At 42.2% G+C, this 12,627-nt stretch overlaps 1 protein-coding gene across 1 annotated transcript in view; it reads left to right on the plus strand.

Annotated features, from left to right (window-relative positions):
* The window catches only part of LOC139469566 (uncharacterized), a 51,525-nt gene that overhangs the window by 27,897 nt on the left and 11,001 nt on the right, over nt 1-12,627 (plus strand). The window contains exons 4-5 of the mRNA XM_071251763.1: nt 8,055-8,209; nt 10,773-10,927. Of these exons, the coding sequence (XP_071107864.1) occupies nt 8,055-8,209; nt 10,773-10,927 (310 nt within the window). The remainder of the gene's footprint in view (nt 1-8,054; nt 8,210-10,772; nt 10,928-12,627) is intronic.

Genomic DNA, 12,627 nt, shown 5'->3' on the forward strand with positions numbered 1-12,627 from the left:
AGTGAGCCCTGTTTCACCATAGTGGGTGTGATCTGTGTCTGAATGGAGATGCTGCTATGCCCTGAATTAATGGAGACGCTGCTAAGCCCTGAATTAATGGAGATGCTTCTATTCCCTGAATTAATGGAGACGCTGCTATGCCCTGAATTAAAGGAGACGCTGCTATGCCCTGAACTAATGGAGATCTGTTCAAAGTGACAGTTTAGGAATACATTCAGTGGTAGTGATCTTACTCTACTGCATTACCAGTTCTTTCCTCCTCATATGTCCCTTGACTTCATGTGAAGATGCCCTGTCAGCATCTCCTTGCTTTTTCTCTATCTATATCAACGTGTCCAATGTGTTCTCATATTACATGTGCTAGCCATTAAATAAACTATAACTCTTTTTCACAATCTTAACCAATCTTAGGATAATTTTCCGTCACCTGTCAAAGTCACAATTCTCACTCTTCTCCCAAGTGAAATCAACAGAGAATGTTTTTTCACACTTTTGAAATTTGGAAGTTGAATTTTGTTTTTTACTATGTCTGAGACCGGAAGTTTTACAAAGTAATCAATAAGTGCTTGTATTCGTTAGTTCCAATCCACACCCAGGGCAATACATTGTCTCACCTAAAAGTGACCTTCACAACTAGCTTGAGGGTGAGCTGTGATAAGACAGCTTGCCCCTGGTGCTTCTAAGAGATGGGGTACATCATGGTGAGGGGGGCTGATTGATCGGGAGCTGACCATTCATTGATAGGACCCTGTACTGCTCCAAGCTAGATGGACTCACATAGGACATAGGAGAGGTGAAGGGCAGGGTCATGGCCTCAAGTTATTTTGTTTGTTGTTTAACACAGTACTCAGCAATATATCAGCTATATGACGGCGGTCTGTAAATATAATCAAGTCTGGACCAGACAATCCAATGATTGATATCATGAGCATCGATCCACGCAATTGGGATCAATGACATGCTTCAACCAAGTCAGCAAGCCTGAACACCCTTACGACAATTATAGTTGCCTTTTACGGCAAGCATGGGTTGCTGAAGACCTATTCTACCTCGGATCTTCACAGGTCCAACCTCAAGTTAACATTAGGAGGGTTTAATTCCCAACATGGTTCAATTTGTGATATGCATTTATGGTGTTCCTTGTTATACTTAATAACAGTATCAATAGTTTTGGTTTGGTTTGTTGTTTAACGCCGCACTCAGCAATATTCCAGCTATATGACGGCGGTCTGTAAATAATCGAGTCTGGACCAGACAATCCAGTGATTAATATCATGAGCATCGATCTACGCAATTGGGATCGATGATATGCATCAACCAAGTCAGTGGGCCTGACCACCCGATCCTGTTGGTCGCCTTTTACGACAAGCATAGTCACCTTTTGTGGCAAGCATGGGTTGCTGAAGACCTATTCTACCCCGGAATCTTAGAGCCACTATGCAGTGGAAACAAAGTCATGCAGTGGAAATAGGGTCACTGCTGTAATGTGCAGTGGAAATAGGGTCACTGCGTAACTCGCAGTGGAAATAGGGTCACTGCGTAACTCGCAGTGGAAATAGGGTCACTGCGTAACTCGCAGTGGAAATAGGGTCACTGCGTAACTCGCAGTGGAAATAGGGTCACTGCTGTAATGTGCAGTGGAAATAGGGTCACTGCGTAATGTGCAGTGGAAATAGGGTCACTGCTGTAATGTGCAGTGGAAATAGGGTCACTGCGTAACTCGCAGTGGAAATAGGGTCACTGCGTAACTCGCAGTGGAAATAGGGTCACTGCGTAACTCGCAGTGGAAATAGGGTCACTGCGTAACTCGCAGTGGAAATAGGGTCACTGCGTAACTCGCAGTGGAAATAGGGTCACTGCGTAACTCGCAGTGGAAATAGGGTCACTGCGTAACTCGCAGTGGAAATAGGGTCACTGCTGTAATGTGCAGTGGAAATAGGGTCACTGCGTAATGTGCAGTGGAAATAGGGTCACTGCGGTAATGTGCAGTGGAAATAGGGTCACTGCTGTAATGTGCAGTGGAAATAGGGTCACTGCGTAATGTGCAGTGGAAATAGGGTCACTGCTGTAATGTGCAGTGGAAATAGGGTCACTGCGTAACTCGCAGTGGAAATAGGGTCACTGCGTAACTCGCAGTGGAAATAGGGTCACTGCGTAACTCGCAGTGGAAATAGGGTCACTGCGTAACTCGCAGTGGAAATAGGGTCACTGCGTAATGTGCAGTGGAAATAGGGTCACTGCTGTAATGTGCAGTGGAAATAGGGTCACTGCGTAATGTGCAGTGGAAATAGGGTCACTGCTGTAATGTGCAGTGGAAATAGGGTCACTGCGTAATGTGCAGTGGAAATAGGGTCACTGCGTAACTCGCAGTGGAAATAGGGTCACTGCGTAACTCGCAGTGGAAATAGGGTCACTGCGTAACTCGCAGTGGAAATAGGGTCACTGCGTAACTCGCAGTGGAAATAGGGTCACTGCGTAACTCGCAGTGGAAATAGGGTCACTGCGTAACTCGCAGTGGAAATAGGGTCACTGCGTAACTCGCAGTGGAAATAGGGTCACTGCTGTAATGTGCAGTGGAAATAGGGTCACTGCGTAACTCGCAGTGGAAATAGGGTCACTGCGTAACGTGCAGTGGAAATAGGGTCACTGCTGTAGTGTGCAGTGGAAATAGGGTCACTGCTGTAGTGTGCAGTGGAAATAGGGTCACTGCTGTAGTGTGCAGTGGAAATAGGGTCACTGCTGTAGTGTGCAGTGGAAAGTGTGTCACTGCGTAATGTGCAGTGGAAATAGGGTCACTGCGTCTACGTGCAGTGGAAATAGGGTCACTGCGTAACGTGCAGTGGAAATAGGGTCACTGCGTAACGTGCAGTGGAAATAGGGTCACTGAATAACGTGCAGTGATAACATGCAGCGGAAGTACCTGTAATGTTTGCAAGTCAAGCCTGTAGGGTTGTCAGGTTTAATTACAATGTCGTGACACAAACAAAAGTGAAATCTGTCAGTATTATTGTTGAGGAAACACCCAACACCGTCCTTTGGCTGCCTCCTTAATTAACCTGCTCGGAAACATAGCTGGCACATTTTGTCCCATGACAACAGCTGAGCCCCCCACTAATTGCCATGTTATGGGTGTGATAACACGGATCTCGTCCACTGTTCAGTAATGGGCAGTTATTTTGAGATGATATGGATTAGCATTAATCAGCCTCAATGAGCTGATTTCCATGGGAGTAGTTATGTAGGCATCAACACAGTATTTTGCAGGTTATAATTGTTTATGACCAATATAATTGCTTTTCCCTTTGTTTGAAGGCTGTAGACTCTTATTTGTTAAACACTATTCCCTGATTCCCTTTGAGGACAGAATTGACTTTCTTTACTCAAAATATTGAATTTTTTCCCCCTTTACACATGCATGATTTTCAACACTTTTCTGAAAGCAAGTATTCAACTAAAAACCTTTTCGTTTGAATTCAATACAAGCAAACCCTGATAAGTCTGCACACCAGCAGAGATTCCGGTTAAGACGAGGTCGCCAGCAACCTATGCTGGTTGAGTGCAGCATAAACAACAAACAAATGATAAATCTGCTTTCCCAACCACTACTCAGAAGCCATCATCGAGTGAAATGTCTGTCAGGCCAGTAAGATCAGCTAGTAAATAGTATCTACTTCTAAGACTTAAATCTGTGGGAAGGAGAAAGTCTGAAATCTCTTGCTCTTGGGTTTTTTCAAGGCCGTTAGCCTGAGGCATTCTCCTGCTTAAAATGAATTCACTGAGTTACCTTGGATTCCTGAAGATTAATCAAGGCTTTCCCTAATTATCACAAATAGTTACTTAAATTTACAAAACTTTGTTTTAATATTAAAGATTCCAAAAGACAAGTTTGGACCAGGAGACCCAAAGGTTTTTGTCAAATGTGTATGTGTCTTGTCTTTAGTAGTGGGACGATACTCCGCTGCATCATGATTTTTATCTTCTTGATACAAGTATCGATCACAGTTGCATACTAAGTGAAATATATTGATTCTTACCTTAAATGTTTGCTTTAATAACTGTCACACCAAACACTAATTAGTAATGAAGATTAGTAGTATACCTATGTTAGTGATTATCCTCAACAGAAGCTACTATGTGGCAGGGTCAGGAAGTGAATTTGACATCCCCATAGCAACAGAGAGATGAGTGTATATGCTGGATATAACAGTAAATAGGTGTACCGTTCTGTATCTGTCAGAGAGCTAACACCTACATACCTGCAATACCTGAAATTGTTAGCGTGTAATTAATCCTGATCTGATTGGGAATATTCCCTCCATCAGTCAACCTCCTTCTGGACATTCGGTCACTGGTCCTAACGTTAACACAGGAACGAAATAAAGTATTAAATTATTTGATAGGCATTTCTTAGAAGTTGATGGATGACAAAGTAGACACAATTTTTCTGGCGGTCACATTCCAGGGTGTAGGGCGATGTTGTGACATTCTGGCGGTCACATTCCAGGGTGTAGGGCGATGTTGTGACATTCTGGCGGTCACATTCCAGGGTGTAGGGCGATGTTGTGACATTCTGGCGGTCACATTCCAGGGTGTAGGGTGATGTTGTGACATTCTGGCGGTCACATTCCAGGGTGTAGGGCGATGTTGTGACATTCTGGCGGTCACATTCCAGGGTGTAGGGCGATGTTGTGACATTCTGGCGGTCACATTCCAGGGTGTAGGGCGATGTTGCTCAGTTCAGAGTGTTTAGTGAGCCAGTCCTGGGTAAATACAGCCCTACACCCCCCTCCAGCAAAATCATTGATATCTTTATCAAGTGGAGTGAAAATAAATTGTGTAATTGATACTAAGGTTGTTGGTACTTTGCAAGGGAGTAGGGCCCTAGGACAAGTCGATGTTCTTAACAAACCTGGCAGGCGACATTAAATATTTGTTTTGTTGGTTTATGCTTGGGTGGTGTTGATTAATGGAAATGAAGATCAGGGCTGGGAATAGATGCTGCCAAGGGGTGGGTGTGACGTTCTCCAGACAGGGAAATCAATTGGTGTGTTTGTTTCAGACCAACAGTAAGTAGTTAATAGTACTTACAGAGACAAACAACTCTAAAACACATATAACACTTCAAAAGCATGCATAATTCTTGTTTTGGACTTGTTGAAGCATATATAGAGAAGGAAGCTAGAAAATCAATATGGAGGAGGCACACCCACAGAACATGTTGAGAGATACCATGCTTGTCATGTAGCCGCCATCTTGGATGATGAGGACATGGAAAGTGAGGATCATTTGTGAATAAAACCAGTTGGACATCTGGGTCAATCCCTCGCTGCTGTGTGATCTGTCTGGGTAGGAAACCTGGATTCATTCATGAAACAGTTTCTAGTTCCCCTCAGGGTTGGCAGCCATGAAAACAGGATTAATTGAAAGATGGGTGTATCAGTTGAATTAGACCATCAATCGTCACCCAGCTAGTATTTCACTACTTTGGGCCAATTCCTTATTTGCTTTCAAACTATTTAAGTGATTACCCCTCACATGAGAGTTCTGGCTGTCAGGGAAACAGTGGTAGGCACAAGGATAGGACATTTAGAATGTTTCCATACATTTCATGTTTTGAAGAAACAGCGCATGCCACGTGGCAGCCTGGTGAGTTTAATGTGCTTTAGCATACGTCTCACGAAGGTTCTGTTCTCAAGATTCGGTGTCGATCAAGACCTGTATCACATCCCTTGTGGACTGATATATACTACTCAAAAGAACTTAAGGAACACCTGATTTTTTTCATATGACTACTTAATCCATGGCCATGTCAGATTATCTATGCCATGTGAAAAATAATCGGTAATTCTTTAACTTCTTCTGCGTAGAACATGACAAGTACTTTGACACTAGCAGGCAAGCCTGTAATTATAAGGTTTCTGTGACTGAATTTGATTCACTTTGCCTGATTCATATGTTTGCGTATCCTGTAACGTTAGCAATCAGCATCTCTTCCTTTATGACTATTCCAAGGGTCGTGGTCTGTATGACAGGTATGTTACCTGTGTTGGATGTTGTTAATCACTTGATCTAGTGTCTTGTAGTCCATCAACCAGTCAATGTGTGTGGGGTAAAGTGTTCAAGCATAAACAGATCAGTGATGTCTTGTAGTCCCGATGTTAACTGTTAACCATCAACCAGTCTGTGGAAATCTTGGGGTCAGGTGTTCAAGCGTTAACTGATCAGTGGTATCTTGTAGAACTGCTAGACATGTATCAACCACCAATGGTATCATGGTCAAGTGTTCAACCATCAACGAGTCTGTGGTATCTTGGTCAAGTATAATCAGTCTTAATCATTACATGAACAGTGATGTCTTAGTGTTACGTGTGACAGGGGGCACGGGTGGACAAGTCGTCAAAGGCACCGCGATTAGCTGTGCAGAGTTGTGTCCCTTGGGCACGCCAGAAACCTATGATTGTGGGTTCGAATCCCGGTTCGCCCCAATTATGTTTCTAGGTTTGTCAGCACCATACCCGTGCTCGTGGATTTCACCAAAGTGGTTAACGTCTGAGACCTGCATAACTTCGGGCTTTCCTCCCACATCAAGCTGACACGCCGTCATATAACTGGAATACTGTTAAAAGCGGCGTTAAACCCAACTCACTCACTCCCTACGTGTGACAGGTGTTTCCTCATCAGTGGAGCCGGGTGTTGCAATGCCCTGTTCAGTTGTCTTTTACCTTGGAGCTCTAGTTTCACAATGTCTTCATGTTTTCTCGTCTTGCTGTCTCCAATTACAGAAGAAACAAAAAATGTTTTTAAGAAAAAAGAACACTCAACATGGAAATTCTTTTGTTTCTGAAATCTTGATTAATGTTCTGATGTGGAATCACCTTAAGACCAAGCCATTAGAATGTTGTGTACTAGGGGCTACTGGATGTGAAGGTCCTGCTGCTGTGTGTTGTAATGGTCATTTGGTATGTCATACTGATCCTACTTGACAAATATGCTGACAAGAGTTGAGTAACTGAGGATTTCACCGAAGGGAAAGGAGGTGTAAAGTACAATCTGTCCTCATACTTTGGGGAGACGAACATTTATCAGGGACTTTGTATGTTGACATACATGGTTACATGCATCCTACATGGACCGGACGGTTAAAGCGTTCGCTCATCACGCCGAAGACCTGGGTACGATTCCCGACATGGGTACAATGTGTGACCCATTTCTGGTGTCCCCCGCCGTGGTATAGCTGGAATATTGCTAAAAGCGGCGTAAAACCATACACACTCACTCCCTACATGGACTATGTTGTTTTGATGAAGAAGTTATTGGGAAGTTAAGTGCTAAATGCCACAAAATTGTATCTTCAGACAGATTTTTCTTCCTCGAATATTCATCCAGCGTTAGTATTTGTTGCATTCTTTTTGTTTATTACTCACTTATCTGTATTTAAAAATAGATAGAAACTTACATTTATGAACATTTATGAACCAAGTACAACATTCTCCTTGCTGATGATCCGTGTTTCAGTATTCTGACATTGCTATAGAGGTGGGATAATCTGTAATGCGACATTAAACCCCATTTTGACTTACTACTTGTGTATTCTGATGTCTCTATATAAGTGCAATATTCTTGAATCTTGCACATGACGTCAAACCCCATTTTACCTCACTGCTTCAGTATTGGATTCTGTGCCTTGTTCTTCTATTCCGATTCTTTTGCTTGTGTTCTCATTGTGTAACAGTCCCGTGAAGATCCGGGGTAGAATAGGTCTTCAGCAACCCATGCTTGCGGAACAAGTAACTATGCTTGTCAGGATCGGGTGGTCAGGTTCGGTGACTTGGTTGATGCATGTCATTGTATCCCAATTGCGTGGATCGATGCTCATGATGTCGATTATTGGATTGTCTGGTCCAGACTCAATTATTTACAGACCGCCGTTATATAGCTGGAATATTGCTGAGTGCAGCATTAAACAACAAACTAACAAACAAACATTGTGTAACATTGTGTAACATTGTGTAACATGTGTAACATGTGTAATGATGGTGTTCCTTGTGTTGCAGGAGGTTGAGACTGACCAGTTCTACAGCATGTTCCTCCCGGAGCTGAAACAAGATGGGTATGACGGTATTTTCTCCCCCAAATCTCGAGCAAGAACAATGACAGAACAAGAGAGGAAACATGTGGATGGCTGTGCCATCTTCTTCAGAACATCAAAGTAAGTAGCAATGTTCTTGGAAATTTATATGACGATTCAACAAAACTGAAATAAATGCTGCTAAATTGATACTTTCCTATGCTGTTTTCCTACTTGAAGGGGTGGTCAGGTAGCCGAGTGGTTAAAGTGTTCGCTCATCACGCCAAAGGCACAGGTTCGATTCCTGACATGGGTACAATGGGTGAAGCCCATTTCTGGTGTTCCCCGCCGTGATAGTGCTGGAATATTGCTAAATGCGGCGTAAAACCTCACTCACTCACTCACTCACTCACTCACTCACTCACTCACTCACTCACTCACTCATAATGCTCATAATGTCAATTATCTGGTCCAGACTCAATTATTTACAGACCCCATCTTTTTGCAACAGTATTGTGATAGTTGTCAGCTATTGCAACAGTATTGCAATAGTATTGAACCAACTTTAAATCTTGATAAATATATGATTAATCAGTGAAATAGAAATGAATAACATTAAACCTCTGAGAATTTTTTTATTTAGACGCCGCTGCAATGTAGGTGTAATATTGCTGACTGCAGCAGAAAACATTCCCTCTCTGCTTGACTCGGTGTAGCACACACTGGCAGGGTGTACCTGACTTCCACGGAGCCCATACAACTCCATGCAACCACTCACTCCACTACATACATTTACTCAACTAATTGAATTACTACAATCATCGATTCAACCCTGTCCATTAACAGACTGTATTATGTCGCATGTGCATTAGTCAGATTGGTGTAACGTACGGCTCTGCCAAACACTGTCCTACTCTATGATGACCAGAGGATGTTTACTTATGTACTTTTCAATGAGGCAAGGTCAGGTATTGAGTTATTAATAGCCCTGAGGGCACTGCTAGTCTTCTCGGGTCATAGTACTCTTACTTCACTTTGTGACTTTGTCAGCTTTCAAAGCATTCTTGCATTTTGTGTTCATTTCTGGAACTTTCATGAACTTAATTCAAATATTGCCCAACATCATACTGTATTTGACGTAATAAGCGCCCAGGGCGCTCTCAAAATTAGAAATAGGGGGCTCTTATTATTTTGGTGGAAAAAAACAGTTGAAAGATAAATTTTGTGGTTTATGCTGACGGCCTGATCTGTGTATATATGACATATGTTTTTCCAGAATTTAATTGCCCATAATTAAGGGTGCATATAACACACGAGTGCATATTATACACGAATAAATAAGTCTTGTCTACATTGATCAATCGGAAGTGGTGTTAATTGGGATTCTTCACACTGTAGCTGTTACCATTTGTGCCATTTGGTCTCGTGGTGTTGACTCATCCTGCCGCATGTGTTCATTTCTGACATTTATACAAATATATTAAATATATTAAATATATCAAATGTTGTTGAACAGTATCTTTCAATTGTCTTGATAATGTCACCTGTTACCCTGTGGTCCCTAAAGCTGTCTCGTAGTGTCTCGTAGCGTAGTGCCTCACCTGACCCGATTCCAATGGTGCCAGTAGATTAAATGCCTATTTCACAGTCACATGTTCTAGAGATGCCCCAATCATGAGACCCAATTGTCCTAATTAGGTATTGGTGTCCAACTGTGTGATCTGGGCCAGCCAGCAGAGTCGCTCCACTGCCCTATTGAATACCTACTATAGTTGAATACCATAGTTGATGATAGGTCCCACCGGAGTCCTGATTGGCTCGGAGATGACCTCTGTCACGGCACTGATTACCGCCCTGATTACCCTGCTGGTGCTCGATTTGTCACATGCTTCATAAATAGGCATCAACAGTTTGAGAATTCAATGGAGTTTCCAATCCTATGTAGGTCACCATGCTGCCACCTTGCCCTGGGTTAAGCTGTCTGGAAATGGCAGCAATCAAATGTAATTTTTGTATGTATTTTACGACTGACTGTTTCCAGCTTGCTGAAATTGCTGGCTGTCATGTTTATGTCCCAGAAAATTGCTTGCTTCATTGTAAACATGCATGCGTCATTAGACTTCATATATACTGGGAATAACTTCAGTCTTTGATAGGCTTGTAGACGTGGAGGAACATGAAGACATGCGACTTTTATGGATAACTTCTTTTGAAATTGAGTGTCATGTCTTCATAGTCATAATTTGCAAATATTTTCTGTTGCATGCAGCAATGACTAGGATATTAACTACTTGTACACAATTTTGGAGGGTGAAATACAAATGACATAGTTAGGTTCAGGTCTGTACTGGGTCTTTGGAAGAACTGTGATACCAGTTGCAATGAGAACCAGTTAGATATAACTACATGTAGTATGATGCAGGACAAGGAGTGTTATCATGATAATGATACCAGCCAGGGGATATGTCTAATATAGTCATATAGAAATTGTTATCCATAAAAATGTTCCTTGCCCTGTTCACATCCAACTTCTAAATGCCTATGAAGACATGTAGGATGCAGTTAATATGCAGGTAAATTTAGATTGTTTGTGAATGTGTCATTTCATCCTTGAAGCTAAAGGCACTGGGTGTGAATTTGCCGCTAGATTGTTTGTTCCAGTAAGTTTGATTCAATTTCAAATGTTTCCTTTCGCCCTGCTCAGATTTTCTCTGGTGAAGGAGCAGCTGATTGAGTTCAACCAGCTGGCGATGGCCAATGCAGAGGGCCATGACGACATGCTCAACAGAGTGATGACCAAGGACAATATTGGTTTGGCGGCACTTTTGGAAACCAAGAAGGATGTCTTTGATCATAGTGGTGAGTAGTGAACAATCACTGGTAGTGATTGAACTTGAGGGCTTTCCACTGGCAGGTATCAATGTTTGATCTAGAGCTCTCTTTTCATTCTTTCTTTTTATGTTTTCTTTTTCTCTTGGAAGTTTTGTTTTTATGTAATTGATATATGTTTCTGAGTCCCTGTTGCAGATGAGGCCAGACACTCAGGGTAGTGTCTGGACCAAGTTGGAATAGATATACAATTTTAGAAAACGTAGGCCAGGTTATTAAATGAATTTCAGAAGCTATTTTTATGTTCATTGATGCTAATAGTAAGATTGATGTTAGACGTATGGATATTATGAACTTAGATTTATTTATTATTAAATTTGACATTGACATACTCATTCACACTTACATCCACACACTTTCTGTTCTAAACCAGAGCTCTCTTTACTAATACTGACTGTATTGTATTACACCATGAATCTTTACACTGTATCTAAGCTGTGTTATTGGGGAGTTTCAGCAGCTTTAGCTAGGTGCATGTATGGTGTTCATGAATGTGAGAAGTGATGTCCATAGTGCTTCAACGGTTGTATTTATTGAACTTTTGACTGTCAAAATGCTCTGATGACTTTTGACATGGTCCTGATTCTAACTGATGGTGTTTAGTTGAGCAATGTGTATCAAGGTGATCATAACTCCTGTACTTTAAGATTGGCTTTCTATAGTCATAGATGTCTGCTCGCTTCGTGGAAGAGGCCCTGGGTTTGATTCTCCACTCACTCACTCACTCACTCACTCACTCACTCACTCAGCTAGGATTGTTGTAGATCCATTCATGTCATCAATCCCAATTGCGTGGATCGATGCTCATGATATTAATCACTGGATTGTCTGGTCCAGACTCGATTATTTACAGACCGCCGTCATATAGCTGGCATATTACTGAGTGCAGCCTAAACAACAAACCAACCAACCAACCAACCTGACATGTCGACTCAATAGTGAGGCATGGGATTGTTTACATGCCATTCAAACTCAACACACTGTCTGCCATTCATATGTGCAATCCACTTAACTTGTGAAAACAAAGTCATGTATACATCCTTTGAGAAATGACTTGGGCCATGTGGTAGGACTTGGTACAAGGGCACTGTGATGCAGTATTCGAGTGCTTACACCGGCGCATACTGCTCTCCTGACATGCTGCAGCACAAGAACAACTTGGGGAACTTCATTTTTTGTCATTAGGGTATGTGTATCAGTGTTCGAAACTAGGTGTGTCAAGGTGTCCCTGTCATAGCCCTATTATTTATAGATTCAGAGGCTACCGAAGACGATGCCAGCACCCTCTTTAATTTCGAACACTGCGTATACTGTATACAAGGACAATTGGTATGGCCTTGCAAAGAACATTTCTGACAGGATGTTTTCGTTTGTTTGTTGTTTAATGCCGCACTCAGCAATATTCAAGCTATATGATGGCGGTCTGTAAATAATCGAGTCTGGACCAAACAATCCAGTGATTTACATCATGAGCAACGATCCACCTGATCCCATCAGTCGCTTCTTAAGACAAGCATAGTCACCTTTTACGGCAAGCATGGGTTGCTGAAGGCCTTTTCTACCCCAGATCTTCACAGGCCTCTTTCAGGATATGGGTGTTCTAAGATAAAGATATTCATCTAGTAACCTTTGTTCGGACAGCTCAGATATCCATGAATGGGTCAAGGCAG

The sequence above is a fragment of the Haliotis cracherodii genome, unplaced genomic scaffold (assembly GCF_022045235.1).
Source record: "Haliotis cracherodii isolate W230 unplaced genomic scaffold, xgHalCrac1.p SCAF_2, whole genome shotgun sequence".
Classification (NCBI taxonomy): domain Eukaryota; kingdom Metazoa; phylum Mollusca; class Gastropoda; order Lepetellida; family Haliotidae; genus Haliotis; species Haliotis cracherodii.